The 25,232-nt window shown below is 42.3% G+C and overlaps 1 protein-coding gene across 1 annotated transcript in view; it reads left to right on the top strand.

Annotated features, from left to right (window-relative positions):
• The first annotated feature begins 3,187 nt into the window (after positions 1-3,187).
• The window catches only part of LOC132900045 (potassium voltage-gated channel subfamily KQT member 4), a 140,193-nt gene continuing 118,148 nt past the window's right edge, over positions 3,188-25,232 (top strand). Inside the window, exon 1 of the mRNA XM_060942076.1 lies at positions 3,188-3,498. Coding sequence (XP_060798059.1) covers positions 3,206-3,498 — 293 coding nt within the window. The 5' untranslated portion in view covers positions 3,188-3,205. The remainder of the gene's footprint in view (positions 3,499-25,232) is intronic.

A 25,232-nucleotide genomic window follows, 5' to 3' on the forward strand; every position in this document is an offset into this window, starting at 1 on the left:
AAAGCTTCACATACTTTTGCCACTCACAGATATGTAATACTTCAGTTGCTTAAATGCTGTTTATATTGAACAGTGTCGCTGCCTATAGGGACCTACAGGCGATCATTTTTATCTTGTTTCCGTGGCTCTCTCTAGCCTTTGTTGTTTATGTGTTAGTCTGCACTTGGTGTCTGGATTGTGTACAGTTGTCTTGTTTATCGTCTATTCTATTAATATGAAACTTTTGCTGCCGTCTTGACCAGGAATCCCTGGCAGAAGAGACACTGTGTCTCAAGCGGACCTTCCTTGTAAAATAAAGGTTAAATAAAATAAAATAATAATAATATTTGGGGGGGGGGGCACGGTGGTGTAGTGGTTAGCGCTGTCACCTCATAGCAAGAAGGTCCTGGATTCAAGCCCAGCGGCTGATGAGGGCCTTTCTGTATGGAGTTTGTAGTACAGTGGTGCCTGAAAGTTTGTGAACCCTTTAACATTTTCTATATTTCTGCATAAATATGACCTAAAACATTATCAGATTTTCACACAAGTCCTAAAAGTAGATAAAGAGAACCCAGTTAAAGAAATGAGACAAAAATATTAGATTTGGTCATTTATTTATTGAGGAAAATGATCCAAAATTACATATCTGTGAGTGGCAAAAGTATGTGAACCTTTGCTTTCAGTATCTGGTGTGATCCCCTTGTGCAGCAATAACTGCAACTAAACATTTCCGGTAACTGTTGATCAGTCCTGCACACTGGCTTGGAGGAATTTTAGCCCGCTCCTCCATACAGAACAGCTTCAACTCTGGGATATTGGTGGGTTTCCTCACATGAACTGCTCGCTTCAGGTCCTTCCACAACATTTTGATTGGATTAAGGTCAGGACTTTGACTTGGCCATTCCAAAACATTAACTTTATTCTTCTTTAACCATTCTTTGGTAGAACGACTTGTGGGCTTAAGGTCGTTGTCTTGCTGCATGACCCACCTTCTCTTGAGATTCAGTTCATGGACAGATGTCCTGACATTTTCCTTTAGAATTCGCTGGTATAATTCAGAATTCATTGTTCCATCAATGATGGCAAGCCATCCTGGCCCAGATGCAGCAAAACAGGCCCAAACCATGATACTACCACCACTATGTTTCACAGAAGGGATAAGGTTCTTATGCTGGAATGCAGTGTTTTCCTTTCTCCAAACATAATGCTTCTCATTTAAACCAAAAAGTTCTATTTTGGTCTCATCCTTCCACAAAATATTTTTCCAATAGCCTTCTGGCTTGTCCATGTGATCTTTAACAAACTGCAGACAAGCAGCAATGTTCTTTTTGGAGAGCAGTGCCTTTCTCCTTGAAACCCTGCCATGCACACCATTGTTGTTCAGTGTTTTCCTGATGGTGGACTCATGAACATTAACATTAGCTAATGTGAGAGAGGCCTTCAGTTGCTTAGAAGTTACCCTGGGGTCCTTTGTGACCTCGCCGACTATTACACGCCTTGCCCTTGGAGTGATCTTTGTTGGTTGACCACTCCTGGGGAGGGTAATATTGGTCTTGAATTTCCTCCATTTGTACACAATCTGTCTGACTGTGGATTGGTGGAGTCCAAACTCTTTAGAGATGGTTTTGTAACCTTTTCCAGCCTGATGAGCATCATCCACGCTTTTTCTGAGGTCCTCAGAAATCTCCTTTGTTTGTGCCATGATACACTTCCACAAACATGTGTTGTGAAGATCAGACTTTGATAGATCCCTGTTCTTTAAATAAAACAGGGTGCCCACTCACACCTGATTGTCATCCCATTGATTGGAAACACCTGACTCTAATTTCACCTTCAAATTAACTGTTAATCCTTAAGGTTCACATACTTTTGCCACTCACAGATATGTAATATTGGATCATTTTCCTCAATAAATAAATGACCAAGTATCATATTTTTGTCTCATTTGTTTAACTGGGTTCTCTTTATCTACTTTTAGGACTTGTGTGAAAATCTGATGTTGTTTTAGGTCATATTTATGCAGAAATATAGAAAATTCTAAAGGGTTCACAAACTTTCAAGCACCACTGTATGTTCTCCCCGTGTCTGCATGGGTTTCCTCCGGGTCCTCCGGTTTCCCCCACAGTCCAAAGACATGCAGGTTAGGCTAATCGGTGGCTCTAAATTGACCGTAGGTGTGAATGTGAGTGTGAATGGTTGTCTGTGTCAGCCCTGCGAGACCCCATCTCTCGCCCATAGTCAGCTGGGATAGGCTCCAGCTTGCCTGCGACCCTGTTGGACAGGATAAGCGGCTACAGATATGATGGATGTTTACCTGGGTTTATGAAGGTAGGATAGTGCCATATATCCGAAGAAGAGCAGACTATGATTTGCACTTGTAAAACCCGTAATTCGCAACTTGTGAATGCGCATCTCAGAGTTTGTAAGTGCAACTTCAGATCCACACATCTGCAAAAAGCAAACTGCAAGCATATAGGACTTGGGTGAAAATCTGATGATGTTCTAGGTCATACTTATGCAGAAATATAGGCAATTCTAAAGGGTTCACAAACTTTCAAGCACCACTGTAGAAGGGCTCTCGAAAAGTTTTGTGAAACACTGTTTTAGAGTACCAAGAAAGGGACAAATTACTGTCCAGAAACGTAGCCATGATGATGAGGTGAGTATGGCTGGGTTCCTGACTTGACCATCCCCTGCTTCGTGGTGAGCTTCACCTGCGCTTGTGGCGGACTCAGTGCGCAGACTCTGTCGCGCCTCTCAGCACTCAGAGTTGACGAACAGCGACGGTGCCTTTCCATGTCTTTCCCAGTCAGACTGACACACAGAAGACTCCAGAGCGAGAAGTCTGAATAGTGTGTGTTTTTGGGGGGGTTGACTTGAGCACGTGGGAGTCGCCAGACGCGGCTGCCAAACTTTGTGCGCACTTCATTCCGTGCGCTTTCGCATCTCTCACAACTTCCCTGTCGGGCTTTCCCTGCCTGGATAAGAGACTGTTATCAGCTTCTGTGCCGCTGACGTGGAATCAACAGCTCAGAATGCACATGCGATGTTTGGATCAGATGTCCAAGATCTCCAGATCAGCAGCTCCTCGTGAAACGCGCGCACTGTCCGACTTGCGCGCCTGCTTTCTTTCATTCTCTCTATAATAGAATTAGACACCGGGACGGTCTTTATGGCGCTTTGCTTGGAGAGCTGAGATCGTGAACGCGTTGTGTGAGCAGAAGGCATGCTGGGCAGCCCGTCCAATAACGGCGGTGTGAAGATGCTCGCTCCTCACGCCACCGACGACGACAGGCGCGTGGAGTTCGTGGCGCTTGCGGCTGTAAGCACCGAGCCTCCGAGTCCTGAGCGCGCGCAGCCCTCGCAGCGCACCGGCCTGCTCGGGACCCCGTTCCCTGCGCCCCCCGGACCCCGAGCCGCCGCGTCCACCTCCAGCAAGCGCTACCGCAAGATCCAGAACTGCCTCTATAACGTGCTGGAGAGACCCAGAGGATGCGCGTTCATCTACCATGCGTTCATGTGAGTCACAACTATTCACTGATCATCCAAAATTGTTTCAGGTTTCCGTTCCTAGTGCACCTGGCTTGCAAAGAAGGAACAGAAACAACTTGCCAAGCTGATAAATAATATACTATAATGTAGAGCATCTCTTTTACTAACACAGCAAGGAAAAAAACAACAACAACAACAACCCACAACTGTTAGACTCAATTGCACACCTGCCGTGTGCTCACCTGGAGGCAGTGACACTTCTGCAATTGGAAAATCCCAGAAATCACTGTACCATACAAACAAGAGTACTTCCAAGACTCAGTTTATTATTATTATTATTATTATTATTATTATTATTATTATCGCTCCTCTCTACCAAGTTTGCACTTTCTGTACATTTTGCATCGTGGCACCTATTCGGCTATAAAGCTTTACAAGTTCCCCAAATCAGGTCCGTGCTTTATGAGAAAAATATAATCAAGGTCAGTTTATTATTACATGAACTTCTCTTTCCCATTCCATTTTCAATACAAGTCTGATATCAGAGCTCTGACCCAGTACTGAACCTGCATCCTCTCTCTAGCCGAGTGTCCGTGCATTATCTGTAGCCGCTTCTCCTGTTCTACAGGGTCGCTGGAGCCTATCCCAGCTGACTATGGGCGAAAGGCGGGGTACACCCTGGACAAGTCGCCAGGTCATCTGACACATAGACACAGACGACCATTCACACTCACATTCACACCTACAGTCAATTTAGAGTCACCAGTTAACCTAACCTGCATGTCTTTGGACTGTGGGGGAAACCGGAGCACCCGGAGGAAACCCACGCAGACAAGAGTACTTTCAGGACTCAGTTTCTTATTAGTATTATTATCACTCCTCTCCACCAAGTTTGCACTTTCTGTACATTTTGCATCGTGGCATCTATTCGGCTATAAAGCTTTACAAGTTCCCCAACTCAGGTCCGTGCTTTATGAGAAAATATAATCAAAGTCAGTTTATTATTAGATGAACTTCTATTTCCCATTCCATTTTCAATACAAGTCTGATATCAGAGATCTGACCCAGTACTGATCTGATACTGAACCTACATCCTCTCTCTAGCCGAGTGTCCATCCATCCATCCATCCATCCATCCATCCACTATCTGTAGCTGCTTATCCTGTTCTACAGAGTCGCAGGTAAGCTGGAGCCTATCCCAGCTGACTATGGGCGAGAGATGGGGTATCGCAGGGCTGACACATAGAGACAAACAACCATTCACACTCACATTCACACCTACGGTCAATTTAGAGCCACCAATTAGCCTAACCTGCATGTCTTTGAACTGTGGGGGAAACCGGAGGACCCGGAGGAAACCCACGGGGAGAACATGCAAACTCCACACAGAAAGGCCCCCGTCAGCCACTGGGCTCAAACCCAGGGCCTTCTTGCTGTGAGGCGACAGTGCTAACCACTACACCACCGTGCTGCCGCCGAGTGTCCAAGAGTCACCAAATTATACGTAACAACAGATGTGACAGTGATGCGCTTTAAGATGACTTGTGCTCTCTGCTTCCTTGCGTCGTATCAGTCAACATCACACACTTTAATGGCATAAAACATCAGCAGATCGGATCAAAGCCTTTCCGGAAAGTTTCAGCACTGAATACGTCATTTATCTACATCTGATCCAAGTCGTACGTGAAGAAGTATAAAGCTTTATTATAAACTTGAGGTAGATGTTTAGATTCAGACTGTTACTATACACAATATAGACATTGCTGATGGAGTTGGACTCTTCTATACACTGTAAAAAAAATCCCGTTGTTTTTACGGAAAAAAACTGGCAGCTGGAGTCACCAGAAAAAATCCGTAAAATACACAGCAAAACGGTAATTGCTTTTACAGCACAGCATGTACATTTTACAGTTTAAAGTAGCAAATATAACAGAAGTCCAGTGTTTTATATGCTGGATTTAACTGTAAAATGTACAAGCTGTACCGTAAAAGCAATTACCGTTTTGCTGTATATTTTACGGATTTTTTCTGGTGACTCCAGCTGCCAGTTTTTTTCCGTAAGAACAACGGGATTTTTGTATGCTGGTTTCAATGATCTACTAGACAGATATTTTTTTGGGGGGGGGCTTTTTTCACCTTTATTGAATAGGACAGTGTAGAGACAGGAAATGAGCTAGAGAGAGACTGGGAAATGACCTTGGGTCAGAATCGAACCCGGGTCCCCAGATTCACGGTATGGCGCCTTAGTCGACTGAGCCACGACAGTGGCCGTTTTTGTATTTTTTTTTAACAGGGCAATTATGTAATTTTAACTATCACATTCTGTTTTAGTATTACAGTTTGTCTGTGTTTAAACTACAACAATTTGTAAATTCTACAAAAAAATATGATCAATTCAACATATTCTTACTGTTAAATTAACAGTGGTATTTGGTTAGGAGTTTTACAGTATATTGATGTAAATTACACACTGCTTCATTGTTTTTGTATTTACAGTTTTTTTATGTCATGATTTTACATAAATTCCCTGTTAATTCTACGGACATTTTTTACAGTGTAGTCAAGCATGCACACCTTGTTGTCCTTTCATCTACTTGGCTGTTGAGACGATATATTAGTCAGCAGTTATGGTACATTTCACTGGCCTATTAAGAGCACGTCCGCTGCAGTTAAGAGCATATCAATCCCGGATGGCATAAACAGACTGATGGGTGGCACGCACATGAGGGAGAGTGCACATATACTCCACTACGTACAAGGTCAGACCCAAGGAAGCTCTCTTTATTGTTTGCAAATGCAGGATACTGTACACCACAGGCCACTGTTACCAACCTTATATATGGAAAGTCGAATCTTAGTACACTTATAGCCTGGCTTTTCCTGTGTGTGACCTTGAAACCACAAATTGCGCTGTATTAATAGCATAAAAATCACCACTTCTTTTCCCTTCTATAAAAGTAATAGAGATCCAGTAGTAGAAAACTAAAGATCTCAGCGAGTTTTGTATTTTTTTTCTCTGTGTGATCACTCACACCTTCCCGTGAGTCTGCCCTTCATGTGAAGTGCTTCGCTAAGCACAGCACTGCCTAAATAAAGGCTACTAAGGTCAGCTCATGAGGACGTTTATTTCCTGATCATATCTCATCTGATGACTTTTTTATATCTTAGCTTTTAATTAATTTCATTTAATTTCAAGTCGAAAATCAATAACTTTTAAGGAAAATCATACGCCAGCCTAAATATGCTTTATTTCTGAGTACATTTCACACATTAATGCACAGTAAATCTATACCTCGAATGAAATTAGATGGACTGGTGGACATTTAGAAATTCAAACATAACTCAAGGACATATACAGATAGTATAGGTAGTATCGAATATACACTATATGGCCAAAAGTTTGTGGACACCTGTCCATCACACAAACTGTTGCCGCAACATTGGTAGAACACAACTGTATAAGCTGTCTTTGTATGCTGTAAGCTTTACAATTTCTCTTCACTGGAACTAAGGGGCCCAAACCTGTTCCAGCACATCAGTGTCTCTGAGCACAACGTGAGGTTCATGAAGGCATGGTTTGTGAAGGTTGGAGTGGAAAAACTCGAGTGTCCTGCACAGAGCCCTGACCTCAACCCTACTGAACACCTTTTGGATGAACTGGAGCTCGGACTGCACTCTATGCCTTCTCATTCACCATCAGTGACTGACCTCATTAATGCTCTTGTGGCTGAATGAACACAAATCCCCTCAATCACACTCCAAAATCTAATGGAAAGCCTTCCTGGAAGAGTGGAGGTTATTATAACAGCAAAGAGATTAAATCTGGAATGGGATGTTCAGAAAGTGCATATGGGTGTGATTAGATGTCCACAAACCTTCGGTCATATAGTGTATTATGATCGGGACCGGAAGGTGCGCTGGATGCCTGGGGCAGTGAAATTCAGACTCTGAATTTCTTTTGAATGAAGGCCAGTTACTGTAGTACGTCCGCTATTAGTCACGGTAGGCTGTCCACAGTACAATTGCTGTACAGTTGTTGTGATTATGATCAGTCCGCTCAAAGGATCTTGCCATTTGTCCAGGAACAGAGCAGAGAGGGTTCAGTCTGCAGTGCCTCACCTACTGGAGTTTAAACAAACCATGTTGTCTGTCACCATCTGTTTACATCTGTGGAAACCCAAGAGAGAACAGCATACAGCAGCTCTCTCTCTCTCTCTGTCTCTGATAAACTGACCCTAAAGTTACAGTATGTGAGCTATGCATGGCTCCAAAGTCTTTAAACCTTAAACTGAAAAATCCATTAATAGCTTTACTTAACGCTTAACTGTCTTGTGTTTTGTTGTTTACTGTGTTCAAATTTTAAATTAGTCTCATAAAAAAAAAAATCCAATCATAGTGTACCAGGTTTAAATTGACATCTATACTCGTAGGAGGCAGACCCGTTTCAAGCTATTTGGGGGCCCTAGGCAAAGGGGGATCTGGGGCCCATAATTATCCTCCCCTCGACGAAAGGCCTTATGGCCGCCTACCCACTGAAGACTTAATAAATAAACATCACACATATTGTAATCATTCTTACGATTTTTACTTAATAAATGAACTCTTTACATTATTATAAATAATTATCAAACCCAATTAAACACAAGAATAGACAAAATACACACACACACACACACACACACACACACACACACACACACACACACACACACATATAAATCAAATATGAAAATAAGACAAAGTAATATAAAATGTGCAAATAACACAACACTAAATATTTACAGTATATACACAAGTAGAAATAACTTCAAATGGTGATTAAATGATTACAAACATGAATAAGAATCTTAATAAGAACCAGCACACACAGAAAAGTGCAAAAGGTATAGAAAAACACATAAAAATTTAAGAATACACAACTAGAATCATGGGCAAAATGTCTAAAACTGCTGCTTGCGGGCTTTGGCTTCAGCAAAGGCAGCCACAATACCCTCCATGTCCAAAGACCTGTGGACATCACATTCAATTGACATCAGTGCCACTTTTTTACATAAATAGGCTTTTTATGTAAAAAAGAGCTTTCTTGTGAGCTGTCCTACTCCATTCATGCTCACGACACACTAGCTACTTCTGATGAAAGCCATGCAGCTCGCTGAAACTAACTCTGACTATGACATTTTGATAAACACAATAAGTTAATCCGGGAGAAGTTGACAGTCTTTCACCTATTTGTGTGGCACATATTAGAATTTTTAGCCAGTCCTTGCAAGTTTGTAAGCCTGTTGTGCATGACAACGTTTACATCACTGTTATAAACACTGTCTACAAGATAACTACCATTAACGTAAGCTAGCTACCAAATTTGCTTGTCGACCCGCTTGGTATTAATGAGTGTGTACATTCTCACTTACCAGTGTCTTGTTTTTTTCTGTCTCCCTCTTCCCTTTTCTTCTTTCTCTTCTGGCTCCCTGAGGGGTAATTTCGCTTCATATTTGATTTTTTTTTTTTTGCCGCGGAGCTCTGCAACCACTTGACTGGACAGAGATGGGCATTGAGGGGTTGACAACAGACTGTCATTGCACTTTTCAGCCAAAGCATGTAGGGAGGCGCTGTTGTGCATTAGGGGGCCCCCCCCTTGGAACTAGGGTATTTCAACAAGTGTCATTAGGCGCTGCGCTGCCGCGCTCAAAAAGTTGTCATTGCTATTGAATACATAACCAGTCGTTCGGCAGCGGGGGCCCTTCGAGGGCTGGGGCCCTAGGCAATTGCCAAGTCTGCCTACCTTGTTGCAACGGGTCTGGTAGGAGGTGCTGTTATCCAAAAGTGAGGCAGTAAACCATCTAAGCATCTAGTCATTTGAGGAGCTGTAGAACCAAGTATCCAACAGAGAGAGCAGATACTAGACACAATAGTTCAAGTGTATAAGTACATGGGGTGCTACAAACGCAGTGTGTTAAACTATCACTGATGCACTCTTGATACCTAATAAGTAAGGAATAAAACATGACAGGGTGTGTTGTTATAGGAAAACAATCCACGACGGGGTGGTGTGATACAGCCTGACACCAAGCCAAGTCACTGTTACCACAGTGAAGTTGATTATCCAATAACAGCGTGTAATAAAGTGCTTAATCATCTTGCAAATTATTAAAAAATAAATGTATTAAATAATACATCATACTTTTTGTCTGTAATAAAACACTACACCAAAACCCCAAGTATCTGGAGATATCTTTTTATCTGGATCATATCTGGCTTTTTTTCTGGAGATCTTTTGGCAATGCCGTGATCGGAGAGCACACATCAAGGATTTCATCATATATGGGTCATAGTTTGAAATATCCGGGCAAAACCATTTCCGGATTCTGGGGTATTTTGTGCGGTGAAAATGACTGTAATATGTCACACAAATGACCGGTTTCATTCCCGAATAAAGTCTGTTCAATCCTATGACATGACTGGTAGGAAGTCCCAGAATGTGGCATAAAATACATTCATAAATAAATAATTAAAAAAAAGAATTACGAGTGTATTTTAAGGCGGCACGGTGGTGTGGTGGTTAGCGCTGTCGTCTCACAGCAAGAAGGTCCGGGTTCGAGCCCTGTGGCCGGCGAGGGCCTTTCTGTGCGGAGTTTGCATGTTTTGTGTGGCAAACGATGCATTTGCTACCACACAGTGTATTTGTGGACCCAAGAATATTTGGTAGGAATCGGCAGCAAGTACTTCATTTATAACTGGTGTCTGAAGAGCAGCGCATTAATTCCCAGTGTATGCCTTCGTCTACCTGAGATATGATTACAGCTGAGGATGTCCTAGCTTTGCTCAACAGTGCGTGTTAATTGCTTGAATTAGCTCTTTAAAGTTGAACTATTATTTGTGTTACAGAGCTCAGCACTGGACTCTGAAGCTCAGAAATGAAGTGTCTCTTGATCACATTACTGAGTTTGCAATTAAGCAGTGGATGTAAATGTCTCAGTCGCTTAATTAAGTCTGTGAGTGGGCAGCAGATGGAAGGAATGCTCTCGTATGGTGCTTCGTTTTGGCAAGGCCACTGAAGCCGCAGAGGTGAAGAGTAGTTCAGAGAAGCTGTTTCCTGTGTACTTTTTCTTTCTCTATTTCAGCTGTTGCACAAAAGACTTAACTATTTTGAGCATGTCCTTCAAATGGCCATAACACAAGGTGGCTCCTATTTTAATTACAGGTCCAGCAAAAGAAATATCATGATCAAGCAGATCAAGCTGGGTAATATACAGCTGAAAATGCGCTATGGTTGTGAAGCTGATCTGTTGATAAGACATGAAACGAATTCGTGATTCCTCACAAAGTTTCTAAGCAGAGTGTGAATATTTGTAAAAGGCATTTTTTCATGTTTAAAATAAATCACCCTGAAGATTCAGAATGCATGTTTCTTCAGCGTAATAGTAGAGGCTGCTTTGAACTCAGTGCAGCACTGCTGTGAATTTGCCGTGTTTTAGTTTGAAGGGGGCTACAGAATGTGCTCATCTGGTAAGTAAATTAGGCAAATTCCCATGATAAAACAGAAACAGGTTTATACCGTGACCCTTATTTGTTTCTCTTCACACCACATACAGAAAAATCACATGGTGTCTTCAACTGACCCTTAACACACAAAGCTTTTGTAGGTCACATCCTGCTCCGAGCTTAAAGCCTAAAAAGAACAGTAAGCTGTAAACAGGGGTGGTCATCTCCAGCAGCCAATAGAACTGGGAGGAAAAACGTCTTAAAGGTGACATATTATACTCCTTTTCCATAAGTTGATACAGTTCCCTGAGGTCTTAATGAAATATCTGTGACATGCTTTGGTCAAAATACCACAAGGATAAAGCACCACGGCTCCTTTCTCATCTCATTATCTCTAGCCACTTTATCCTTCTACAGGGTCGCAGGCAAGCTGGAGTCTATCCCAGCTGACTACGGGCGAAAGGCGGGGTACACCCTGGACAAGTCGCCAGGTCATCACAGGGCTGACACATAGACAACCATTCACACCTACGGTCAATTTAGAGTCACCAGTTAACCTAACCTGCATGTCTTTGGACTGTGGGGGAAACCGGAGCACCCGGAGGAAACCCACACGGACAACATACAAACTCCGCACAGAAAGGCCCTCGCCGGCCACGGGGCTCGAACCCGGACCTTCTTGCTGTGAGGCGACAGTGCTAACCACTACACCACTGTGTCACCCGGCTCCTTTCTCACCCTGTCTAAACAGCCCTGTGATCCCGTTCCTTTAAATAATGATGAGCCACTGCTCACTCCACCCTCTTCTTCCAGCGGCCAATCAGGTAGCACTATCCTCATGAATATTCATCCTTAAAGGCAATCCCCAGTCTGTGAGTGAAGATACTCAGATGAGGGAGTGGCATAATTCTAATGAAATGGCTATAAAATATTCTATGAAATGACATAGAAAGAGGCGTAAAATCTGAACGGCTTGTTGACGCACATTTTTTTTTCTGAAATAGGCAGCCAAAAAGAAACTCACTAGGTTGTTTTATTTCAGAGTTTGTAGGTTGATAGGCATTTCATATACCCAAATGTTTGCGCACAAGCACTGAAAAAGTGAGTTTTTCATAATATGTCCCAGCTCCACATGACAACTTGCTTTGAGAGAGATTAGTTTCCATCCCAAGTAGAAGAGGGTCTTATTTTTTCAATTTCTTTTCAAATAAAAGACTTATGCTTTAAGATATACAATACAAAGATATTAATTGTGACCTTGGTGTTATAGGGGTCTATGTGGGTGAAGGACATTTTCTGTTAGATACAGGACAAAGTTTGACATTCCAGCGAGCAAAACTCTGAAGAACATAAATCTACAAAAGTTCATTCTGAGATATGGTGATTTGAATTTACCCACATATTGTTTTTCTAATTTGGCCATAGAGCTTCTTCTTCTTCTTTTGGCTGCTCCCATTAGGGGTCACCACAGCAGATTGTCATGATCTGCATATTTGATTTGGCTAGGTTTTTACACCGGATGCCATTTTTGACGTAACCCTCTCCAGTCTATCCAGGCTTGGGACCGACACTAAGTATGCACTGGCTTGTGCAACCCCAGTGGCCAGGGGCGTATCAAGCTTTCCAAAAGTGGGGGTGTTCTGGAATGGGGAAGCCATATCATTAGAAATCGGTTTATGGCTATATACACGCCCGGCGTGTACACTGTGATGTACTGTCAATGACCGATATGGAACTTTTTCATACCCATAGTCCATGGATGCAAATGAAAGGGAGGACAGCAGAAAGCCTATACTGTAAATCCAGTTGACTCCAGCCAAGTTCTGCATTTCATGCAGAGATCTATCATGTTGGGTTTTGGTGTTGTTACTGCCAGGGCTATGTAATTATTCAGTAAGTGAAGGCAAAAAGTATTGAGTGATAATTCTAGGTAACAGGATACTGTTCTATAACAGAGATGTCAGTATTGCTGCCTACACTGGTATACACTGATATAAACAAAACCAAAAACTTCACATAGCCCAAGAAGTCATACACAGTGTATAGATCATACACCATCATGCATAACAGTTTGGACTGGGATCGCTTTGTGTGAGCAGGAGGCATGGCTCATCAGTTCATGTTGGAGAAGCGCAGCATCCTGGAAGGACCTCTTTAGTATAGCATTCAAATAAGACGGGGCAGTTCCTGCTTTTAATGTCTTTAATTATTCAAACTCATGTACAAAACTTGTTTGCATCATGCATTACATCAGGTTTAATGCATAAAATTTGAAAATGATACAATAGACTACACATACAACAAACACTTAATGGCCAAATAACATTACTGTACAACAATTATTGAACACTCATTCGATTTGAAATGCCTTTAAATCTCAATTGAAAAACTCTTCTAAAAAGTGATAAGCAGTTATAATGCGGTACAAACACACACACTCGTAATAAAAAACTTGCCTCAACTGACTTTACAACTAGTAACTACTATTAACACAGTCTTTTAGGGCATGGCGCCTGGGACAACTGTTTGAACGACGGCATCGCAAGCGCTTTGAGAAAGGTCTGTGTGCAGAGCCGCAGAGCCAGGCACAGTAAGCACCGCATGCCACGTCAAACCTGGAACGGTGAATCAGGAGCGGTAAAACTGGTGTTGGCTCTGCAGCTCTGCAGACAGGTACTGTATTATTGAGCGCTTTCGGCACGCTACGCAAACTGGCTATTATATTCACGCAACTGCTGATTGGTCGGGTGAGAAAAACTGTTTTGAGTCCGTTGCGTGGCTGTTTTTTGTCTAACGTTATGGCAATAGTTTACTTCCTTGTTACACATTTTATAGTAGCTGTATAATTTTCATAATGATGTCATTTTAATCTGACAAAAGTGCGGGGGATGAAATTGTGTTTCAACAAAAGTGGGGGGGATGAAACGTACGCATCCCCCGCGGGTGATACGCCCCTGCCAGTGGCTGGGTGTTTTTTACCTAATCTGCATGTCTTTGAATTGTGGGGGAAACTGGAGCACACAGAAAGGCCTCCGTTAGCTGTGAGGTTTGAATCTGGAACCTTCTTGCTGTGAGGCAACAGTGCTAACTACTGCACCACCGTGCCACCCATTACTGTAAATGCTTTCCTTAATCTATGATGTATATTTCTTGCAAAACAAACTATAAACATGACTTTGTAGGCCAAATAAATGTGTGCTATGCATTAACTTCAATTTACACATCAAAGTTGACAGCTTATTTTCTTCCAACTTGATTTTCTATTAAGATTAAATATTTTCACTAATTTCTCTGGATTGGCTCTACCAAATGACCCTTTATATTAAAGATTACATTACTGGCATTTAGCAGATGCTCTTATCTAGAGCAACATACCCCGGGCAGTCTGGGGAGCAGCTAAGGGTTAGGCGCCTTTCTCAAGGGCAGTTCATCCATTCCTGCTGGTCCAGGGAATCGAACTAGCAACCTTTTGGTCCCAAAGCTGCTTCTCTAACCATTAGATCATGGCTTCCCACTAATCAACTGTAGATTTCGTCTTAGTCCCATAGCCGGCAAGGGCCATAGGGGCACCAAAGTCCAAAAGTCCTTCCCGCACCATTCATGGTGCGTTTGGCGGCGCCAATCTCCGTTTCATAGCCCTCAGCCTCTCGCCTATATTACATAGCTAGGGTTACTGTGGGGGGCAAGTCCTCTGGTAACCACAAGACTTTGACTCCCCACTCACATCTATATTGCAGCGTGCCTTGCCAGAAGGCACCATTTTTATGATGGTCTTTGATATGACCCAAATGTGAGTAGAACTCGCAATCTCCCAATCGAGAGGCAGACACGCTAACCACTAGGCCACTCGCCGGTAGGGGCACCACTGATGACATTTTAACAGTCCATCGTTGGTGTCTAGGGCGTTTTTAAACTTGGCAGAGCCCATCCCTCTCCAAGGTTGATCAATGGACAATTTAGAGTAGCCAGTTAGCCTAACTGTATGTCTTTGGGGGAAAAGGAACACCCAGAGGAAACCCACACAGAGAACATGCAAACTCCACACAGAAAGGCCCCCCTCGGCCACTGGGCTCGAAACCAGAATCTTCTTGCTGTGAGGCAACAGTGCTAATCACTATGCCACCCACTGTAGAGTTAGAATATCCAGTACAAGAACTTTTCACTTTTTTGACAACTTGGACTCATTTTATGGTGACCTGCACATTTACAGCTATTACACAGTAAATTTTAAAAACAACCAAACAGATAGAAGCTTCTAAGGCTTTCTAATGTGCCAGCACAACCAGTGACTGCAGTAGACCTGTACTTATCCTCATGGATAATCCGGAGAACACCTACAACTAAAAGTTAATTTCTGCTCTAGCTCACCGTACAAAGGCATCAAGTCTGTTCTTTTCTGCCAGAGTATAAACACAGTGTTGATATACTGTTTGGTAAAGGTCGCCTATGTTGTGTTCTTCCTCTGTACATTCTGGATGGTGATTGGCGAGCAGATAGAATTCTAGTTCATCTGTGAGATACACCAAAAACTTTGCAAAAAACAAACAAACAAACAAACAAACCAAAAATTCACCACAGGAGAGTAAAGTTTTCCCCTGTGATGAAGTTTATGTAGTTAACTAATTTTTGACCGAAATGCCAGATAGGACTTTATACTATTGAGGTCAGATAATGTTGAAGTGAATCATCCAGCAAAAAACAAAAATGAACCAGATCCACAATTTTGTTTCCCGATTCTGTGTTTATTTTATCCCCAAACACAGAAATAACTGTTTGCTGAAAACTTGTGCCCTGTCTCTCAAAGTACAGCGTGTGTTATTTGAATTTGAACTAATAAATACACATAAAATTAAACATTTTCCCTGGGTACAAACACTGCCTCATACAGAATAGTGTATAAGAGAATCCTACGTGATTGCTGTGCTGTTATGCTCTTTAATAATGCATTGTTTGTGCTTTTAAAGACATTACTCAGCAATCAAGACCCAGATCAGCATAGAAGCCTCTTCTTTTGGGAAGATCATTGATTTTTTTTCAGTAGTGGCAAGTGTGTTGTTAGGTTGAGCCTTGAGCTTTATTTTACCCAGAGATCTGAGAGGCAGATGACTGAAGTCAGGCTTAATCACACTAAACATGGTTTGGGGAAAAGCCAAATTAAAATTCATACATTACTTTATTACTTAATGAAGACATACTTAGCTTTTTTCAGTTTTTACACTGAAGCTCACAGATAACAGAAACATATCAGACAATAAGCTTAACCACAAAACATCTCATCTCATTATCTCTAGCCGCTTTATCCTTCTACAGGGCCGCAGGCAAGCTGGAGCCTATCCCAGCTGACTACGGGCGAAAGGCGGGGTACACCCTGGACAAGTCGCCAGGTCATCACAGGGCTGACACATAGACACAGACAACCATTCACACTCAATTTAGAGCCACCAATTAGCCTAACCTTCATGTCTTTGGGGGAAACCAGAGCAAACCTACACAGACATGGGGAGAAGATGCAAACTCCACACAGAAAGGCCCTTGTCAGCCTCGAACCCAGAACCTTCTTGCTGTGAGGCAACAGTGCTAACCATTACACCACCGTGCTGCTCTCTCTATATATATATTCAGAAAGTACAAAACATACTACGCTCCATTCCATTTGTATGTGGATTACCTGTGACTAAATTTAATTTAATGATATTTTCTCATGCAGGCACAGCCAGTCTCAGTACTGTTTTTTTTTTTGTAGGCAATTAAAGAAGGGCAGCATGGTGGTGTAGTGGTTAGTGCTGTCGCCTCACAGCAAGAAGGGCCGGGTTCAAGCCCCGTGGCCAGCGAGGGCCTTTCTGTGCGGAGTTTGCATGTTCTCCCCGTGTCTGCGTGGGTTTCCTCCAGGTGCTCCGGTTTCCCCCACAGTCCAAAGACATGCAGGTTAGGCTAATTGGTGACTCTAAATTGACTGTGAATGGTTGTCTGTGTCTATGTGTCAGCCCTGTGATGACCTGGCGACTTGTCCAGGGTGTACCCTGCCTTTTTCCCATAGTCAGCTGGGATAGGCTCCAGCTTGCCTGCGACCCTGTCGAACAGGATAAAGTGGCTAGAGATAATGAGATGAGATGAGACAATTAAAGAAGCACTGCTGTGGAATATCAGGCATTTTTAATTAACCTGATGTGACATGTACAGTAGCTCTCTCTCTGTACAGATTTCCCAAGTGTTAAATATCTTCTAATAAAACGTTAGCATCCAATTTCTAAAATTATGAATAACCCAGTCACGTAATCTGTCATTCTGGACATGTCACACATTTTCACCATGCACACATTCAGATAGTTTTTTGTTATTTTGTGTGTCTCGTCATGCCGGTCTCCCAGAGTGCCTTCTTTTAATGCTTTATAATACACTTGTGCCAGTCCAGCTGAGATGGGTTCTGTTTATGAGAGCATCATCATAAACCCTCATTTTTAATACATGAAGAAGTAGATGTGCTGCCACTCTCACACAGAAGGAGATGATGAAGTCTGTCAGATACAGGGACGGACCCGAGTGCCAGCAGGCCTTGCTAATGAGCCTTGAATACCACACTGGATTAAAGGGGGGCTGAATTACAGGTGTGTATGTGTAGCACAGCACAAAATCTCAGGTCAGTGGAGTGGAATGTGTCACCCCAGAAGCCTATAAATAGAAAGAATGCTTAAGCCATGCGAGTGTGCTGACTCTATGGCTTTGTCCTGCTCAATCAGACCACGAATCCATCTCAGCTAACGGAGGAGTTTATTTTGCAGACAGGGGTATAATAGGTCCCAGTGTCTCACGAACTGGCTTAAGTTTTGGCCTCACTCCTTTACACACACACTAATAATATAATCATGGTCTGATTTTGATATTTACCAGATACTATTATCTTCAATAAACCTGAAAAACACACTTTCTGAGCTTTTATCTATCTATCTATCTATCTATCTATCTATCTATCTATCTATCTATCTATCTATCTATCTATCTATCTATCTATCTATCTATCTGTCTTCAAATTTGATCGAAGCTTCTGCGCAGACACAGAGAAAAAACTGCCTCTCAATCAGTAAAAACCATAGACTTACTCTATCAGGAGACATATGTCATGACTACACAACTTTAATATGAAGCAGTAAAGCAATGAGAAATGAAAATGAAATGACAAATGAAAATGAAAAATAAATTAATTTCATGTCATGTCATTCTTCTACGGATGGGTTTATTTGTATTTTGAGATGATACTCTGTTTTTTTAAATTAACAATTATTCGCCAAAGGCAAAGTGAATATCGGTGAATAATAACAGAGACAAAGTCGAGGTTATTATTCACTGATATTCACTGAACCTGAGGCGGACAGTTGTTTTACTATAAATACGCATGTGAATATTAAAAAAAATGAATTAAAAAATTATTTATTTCAAACTTCAGAAGCTTCATGCAAATGTAATACTTGTCACTTATCTTGTCACTTATCTTTGCCGACTCATATAAAACGTTTTGTTTCGAAACAGCAAAATAAATCACAATTCCACCTTACCGTTGAATAGTTTTAGACCAAACTTCATAACATCTTTAATGCTTTTAAGAGCAGCATTTTCTTTCATAATTTGTAATTCTTCCTCACTTACGGTGACAAAGCGATTGGTCGCCATTTTGCTGAGGTGATTATCGAGAAATAATCCAAATTTATCGACCAATCAGTGCATGTGATTTCCTATAATGACCTCTGTATTTATACTAAATGACATTAACTAAAATTTTCCCATTGTCAAATTTATTCAATTTTTCAGATTTTTTTTCCAAAATCTTATCTTTATTATCATTATATATTTTGTATGTGTAAACCTACTCTTAAAGGACCCATGGCATGGTGGTTTGTTGATGCTTTAAACGGGCTCGTGGAGGCTTCCGGATGTTATATCCGCAGCCTTTCTCGAAATGAACTCTTGGCACGTAAATATAGCCTCCTGGGAGAAAGCCCCATTTCAGCGCTTTTCCCAGTGCGTCGTTTTGCTAATGAGAAGCAGGAGGCGGGGAAGGGTAGAGGGTGGGGGCGGGCCATGGGGGGAGGGGGAGGGGCTTGACCAAGCTGCGCACACACATACTCGCTGCTATCAGCGCCTGTAGCCACGCTGCTAAGACAAAACCCCGTTCTCCCTCGGATTCCTTTCGTAAACTCAACGTGACACAGAGAACAGAGAGTGAGAGTGTTCGGAGTGGTAGTTTACGAACGTATAATACCCTAGGCTTGAACACGCACTCCATAACCAAAGAGGATAGAAGCAGCAACTACAGCAACATATCGCTTATCCAACAGAAGACATGCATTGCGGAGCAATAGTCAAACATTAGCTCATAAGTTACAGTCAATTTCCAGACTAAACTCAGTTTAACAGAGCATGCTGCATGCTCTTTAGTTTTGTAGCGCAGAGTACCTGGCTAACTGCAGGAAGCGGTTAGCTGCACAGCTAATGTAGCCATTGCTAGGCTAACGCACCGATTTTAAAACACGGCAAAATGACCAGTTATACACTTACTTGTTCGGTGTTTGTTGCTGATGCGGCAGGGATGCTTGGTACGGACCCAGGCTTCAGTGACAGTTGATGTGCAAAACCTGCCCTGTACTGTCCCAAGTTGTGGAAACATTCCTCAGGAAAATGCTTCCGACAAACATACACCGTCTTAGGTAGACTCGACGGTGTATTATTGAAGTAAATAAAATTAAGCCACTGCGTCTTCAGGGGCTCTCCCGTCGGCAGTAAAAACAGACTTTTTTCTGTGTTGTCACATCCATGTATAGCGCAATTTCCATGTTTCGCTCGCTTAGGTGATGCCATGTTGTTGTGTCCTCTATGGTCTCCTCACTACAACTGGGCGGGGCAATCCATACAGTGGGTGGGAATCCGGGGGGGGGGGGGGGGGGGGGGGGGGCGTGGGGATCATCTCCCTTGCTGACGTAGTAAAGGGAAGAGCTTCTCAACGCGCCGTTTTGACGCGCCATTCTCAAATGTTGGGCATAGTTTGGTTTACACATTATGAAATTTCTAGCCACTGGGGTGACTTAAGAGGGTCAGAGGAACTCATTTTAACATTAAAAAACCTCAGAAAGTGAAAATTTCATGCCATGGGACTTTTAAAGTCTACATAAAATACACACAGAATCAAACACCACTTCCTTTCTGGCTCTTTCTTTTTGTCCTAAATAATAATTTAGGAATTATAGTAATAGTATTAGGAAGTGGCGGCACGGTGGTGTAGTGGTTAGCGCTGTTGCCTCACAGCAAGAAACTCCAGGTTTGACCCCCGTGGCCAGCGAGGGCCTTTCTGTGCGGAGTTTGCATGTTGTCCGCATGGGTTTCCTCCAGTTTCCCCCAAAGGCATGCAGGTTAGGTTAACTGGTGACTCTAAATTGATGGTAGGTGTGAATGGTTGTCTGTGTCTATGTGTCAGCCCTGTGATGACCTGGCAACTTGTCCAGGGTGTGCCCCGCCTTTCGCCCGTAGTCAGCTGGGATAGGCTCCAGCTTGCCTGCGACCCTGTAGAACAGGATAAAGCGGCTAGAGATAATGAGATGAGTATTAGGAAGTAATTCCCCCATTCCTGATGCTTTTTGTGGTCTCAGCAGACATATGAGTTTGTGTTTATTGATGATTAAGGAGAGTGAAATACATCGTAAAAGTTGTGGTGTAAATAAAACACTTTCTGCACTTCATCACTATTTAACCTGCACCCTTCCTTGTTTTATGGCTCACAGCAGTTGAGTGTGTAAATTATGGCCCATTATGCGCCCCTTATTTGGTTATCACTCTGGCCTCCCTTGTCGGCTTTATTCCCCATTATCTCTTTTTCTCATGCAGTTTTTAATTGAACTCTTAAGATGCAGAGTATGCTACACTACAAGCTGCCTTGCCTCAGCACTCACGCAGCCTCTCGGGTCCACTCTTCTGATTGGTAAATATCTGTGATCAGGTCAAATGATGCCCAGGTTTAATGTTTCTGAGTACAAGTTTGGCCTCTTATGCACTATACACATAAGAAGAACAAAATGGTTATTGGTTATCAGACCAAATCCAACATCCAAAATGGTATTTGACAGTCATAAATCTTGTGGTGATAAAAATATCAGATTGGAGATTAAATGTAGTGTGTAGATTAAGCATGAATTTTTCTGGCGTCTGTAGCTGAAGGCTGGAGCTCAGCAGAATGGTCTAATCTCCGCTCCTGTCTTGGATGTTTTGACTCTTCATGATTTGTCATTATCAGAGATGCAGAATCCCAGATTAAGTCAGAGAAACAGCTGCCCCTTTGAGAAAAACATCTCTTTTTCCACACTAGAGATGCGCATGAAAAGCTAACATCTAATTGAGCAAGGAATGAGATTAGCATCGGAGTATGGTAAATAGATTGAATTAATGCCGAGCAGGTGATTTGGTAGGATTACAGCTAACTGCCTCTGGAGCTGAGGCACCCTGGGGAACAGAGCTTAGCCTGGTACATGATCATGTGCAAAGCTCCTGCCTCTCACATGCCTCTCAGATGACTATAGCATATTGCACAATATTAAAATATAGTGGAAATATTTTGGCCTCAAGGCTTCAAATCAGGATTGATTTCAAATCAGGGTTCAACTACACAATTCTACAGTGATTCTTGATGGATCTAGATGAATCTCAGTACTATACACAATGTTTCTTTTCACTTTTTATCTGTATTAAAAAAGTCAAAGCCTGTACTTTGGCTCCAGCATGTCTGGGTTTTCACAACAGCCTAGGGGCTCAAATATTTTCAGACGAAATTCTCATCTAACCTAATTCGCGTTGCCTTTTCTGAATGTTGAAGCTTGCTCAAGGGTTCTGTCTGTTAAGTAGGAACAGTAGAGGATGGTTTCTTTCCAGGTGCTGATGGATCATGTCAGATAGGCGGACGGAGGAAGATGCAAGTAGAGAAGACTTTGTTCAAATGAAGCACAAGTAAAAACAATCAATTTGAAAATGAAGGGCATGGACATGGACACAATACTAGTCATTACATGGAGTAACTCAACCAAAGCTTGACGATAACACCGACAAAACCTCAAGTCAAGTTTATTTGTATAGCGCTTTTAACAATAAACATTGTCACAAAGCAGCTTTACAGAATTTGAACGACTTAAAATATGAGCTAATTTTATCCCTAATCTATCCCCAATGAGCGAGCCTGTGGCGACGGTGGCAAGGAAAAACTCCCTCAGACGATATGAGGAAGAAACCTCGAGAGGAACCAGACTCAAAAGGGAACCCATCCCCATCTGGGCAACAACAGACAACATGACTATAACATTAACAGTCCTAACATAAAGTCAGCTTCGTTGATGCTATAAACCCCCCACCGATGGAAACCCGAGCGCAAAACCGTTCATGACAACTGCAGTCCCAAAGTCAGCAAGTCAACTGCAGTCCTAAAGTCAGCAAGTCAACTGCAGTCCCCAACCACAAAAGCACCACTGCAAGAGTCCAGAGCGTCCTCCAGGCGCGACCCCCAATTGTCCACATGGGGCCGCCCTCCACAGGAGCGATGCGATGAGACTCCAACCAGACACAGGGCACCAGCAGGGCCGGCTCTAGGTCTTTGGCTGCCCTAGGCGAGATTGAGTTTTGGCGCCCCCCCCCAAGAAAAAAAACCCTCTAATAACATCTAAATAACACTTTAATCTAATCACTCTATTCTATTACTATTAAACAATGTATGGTGCATGGACAATAAACAAGAAGTCATTTTTATCTTTTTCATTATTGTTATTATTGTTATCATTCATTATTAACATAAAGTGTCACAAAGTAAAATGACCACACAAATTCAATACATATCTCCATATAATGGGCAAAAACTCTTCCGCACCCTGTTCAAAGTGTAGTGCATGGACAATAAACAAGAAATTATTTTTAGTTTCTTTTTTGCTATTAAAAGTTAAGTCATTTCTGAAGAATTAACAAATTAAATGAATAAAAAATTCTACAATTCTAAATTGTGCAAACTTAAGCACCCTGTTAGGACATCAATGGGCTGTATTTTCAAACAAAAGTGCTATTATGGGTACTTTGTTATTGAAGTCTATTGCTGTTTGCATCTAGTTAGCTAGGCAGACATTGATTCAGGCGTCTAAAATATTAATTTGCCACTATAATGGTTGATATGAGAGATTAGATCAGACTTACCTCTATAAGTCTATAAGCTCTATTTGTTTCTTCCTGTAGCCCTCGTTTGTGCCCTTGCGCACCCGAGAGTTTGGATTTCTTCATTTAAGCACTTGTAGTCTGGGCTACCTTTTGCAGTGGATAGCCATTCTCATTCCCCGATGAACACCGCTCCCCCCGCCCCCCTTATAACCTATCATTGTGCATTTTTAGTAGGCATAACCGACCACTACTGCGTAGGCTACACTTGTTTTTCAACCTTTTTGAGCCAGGGCGCACTTTTTTCAATTAAAAAATCTCAAGGCACATCACCAATAGAAAATGTTGACTGAAACTAAAACTCTGTTGCCAATATTTACAATATACAGTCATTCTATAATTTTCCACGGTACACTTGGTGATCTCTCACGGCACACTAGTGTTCCGCGGTACTAGAGTTCGGCAGCACAGTGGTTGAAAACACTGTACACCACTGATGCACTTGGTAACATCTCCATTCAATAACTCCATCCCTCCTTTTTGGTGGGGTTTTGGTCGCCCTTGGCGCCCCTGGGCACACTTTGCGCTCTAGGCAATTGGCCAAAACAGAGAATAGCCGCGGATGCGCACTTGCGCGCCCGAAGACACATAGACAGGGCGAACTACTGTTGAGCGCTTATTGTTTCATGATTAACAACCACCACACCCCACCCCACCTTTTTTGACAAATCGCACCCTGACTACATGCTTTGCTGTACAATTAAATTAGGCTAAGACATTATAATGCTGACTCGTTTTCAGAATAGTGGAAGTCATAAATTTTCTCCCCCTGTTTCTGCGCCCCTGGATGGACGCAGCACCCTTAGCATTTGCCTACATTGCCTATGCCACAGGCCGGCTCTGGGCAGCAGGATGGATCAGGCAGGTCCGAGGAGCAGAAGAGGTCAGCATCTCGAGCCCAGGACCGACATGTAACTCAGAGGGACAGATTTTTTTTTTTTGGGGGGGGGGGGGGGGGGGGGGGGAGGGAGAAGAGAGAGAAAACACAGGTTGTTAGGTATGCCCAATGTCACCTGAATAAGTAGGAACAGTATACATATTGCACTGGGTACAAGCAGGGACTCCGGCAACTAACCATGACAGCATAACTAAAAGGGGAGAGCCAGAAGGTAACACAGGCATGAGGGAGCCCCAGGACATAAAGCAGCAGCCACTACACCATCAACAAACTCAAGTGAGCAAGCGAGTGGGGACTGACAGCATCCATACATCCCAGTTTACCAAAATACTCTATGTCTGAGGACCCTCCAGATCTACACCTTTACCTCATAAACACCATTAACAAAAGGCTTGACTAAACAGATATGTTTTCAGCCGAGACTTAAACACTGAGACTGTGTCTGATTCCCTAACAAAACCTGGAACTTAAATAACGTGACTAATGTCATACGTTGTGTTTTTGCATGTTTGTTCTATTACTGAAATACTTAATGTTGGTGTGACAGAGTTTGCACAAGTCAGTGCTGCATTCTCTGCTTATTCTGAGATGAGACTTGTTTAGGCACCTTTCCATCTTTACATCAGAGAAAGAGCATTCTGTAAGTTTAGAAAAAAATTTCTTGCCTTTTTTTTTGCTGAGTAGAGTTAGACTCATGTATTTGGGAATTCATGTATAAATTAGAATGATCGATTTGTTTACCCTAGTACTCAACAGAAACTGAAATACTTTCTTTCTGTTCACCGAGCCTCATTTCTGCCTGACCAACCCTGATCGAAACTACATTTAACTAGGGTTAGGGGTTTTTAGACAGGTTATTCAACTTCACATTTTTTACAGCTACAAAGGAAATAAATGTTTAGCTAGACTGTGACAAGACAAAATCTCAACACACCCAACCCCACTTGTATAGCACTAGCATCGTTGTTGATGTGCTCAATCAGCCAATCTGATGTGTCACATGCACAACGGCTCTAATCATGCAAATAAGTACCTACTGATTATAAGTTAATTGAAGTTAAGGATATACAGTACCAGTCAAAAGTTTGGAACATATACGGTATCATATGGAACATATATGGAATTATGTGGTAAACAAAAAAGTGTTAAAAAACAA

The sequence above is a fragment of the Neoarius graeffei genome, chromosome 16, assembly GCF_027579695.1.
Source record: "Neoarius graeffei isolate fNeoGra1 chromosome 16, fNeoGra1.pri, whole genome shotgun sequence".
NCBI classification, from domain to species: domain Eukaryota; kingdom Metazoa; phylum Chordata; class Actinopteri; order Siluriformes; family Ariidae; genus Neoarius; species Neoarius graeffei.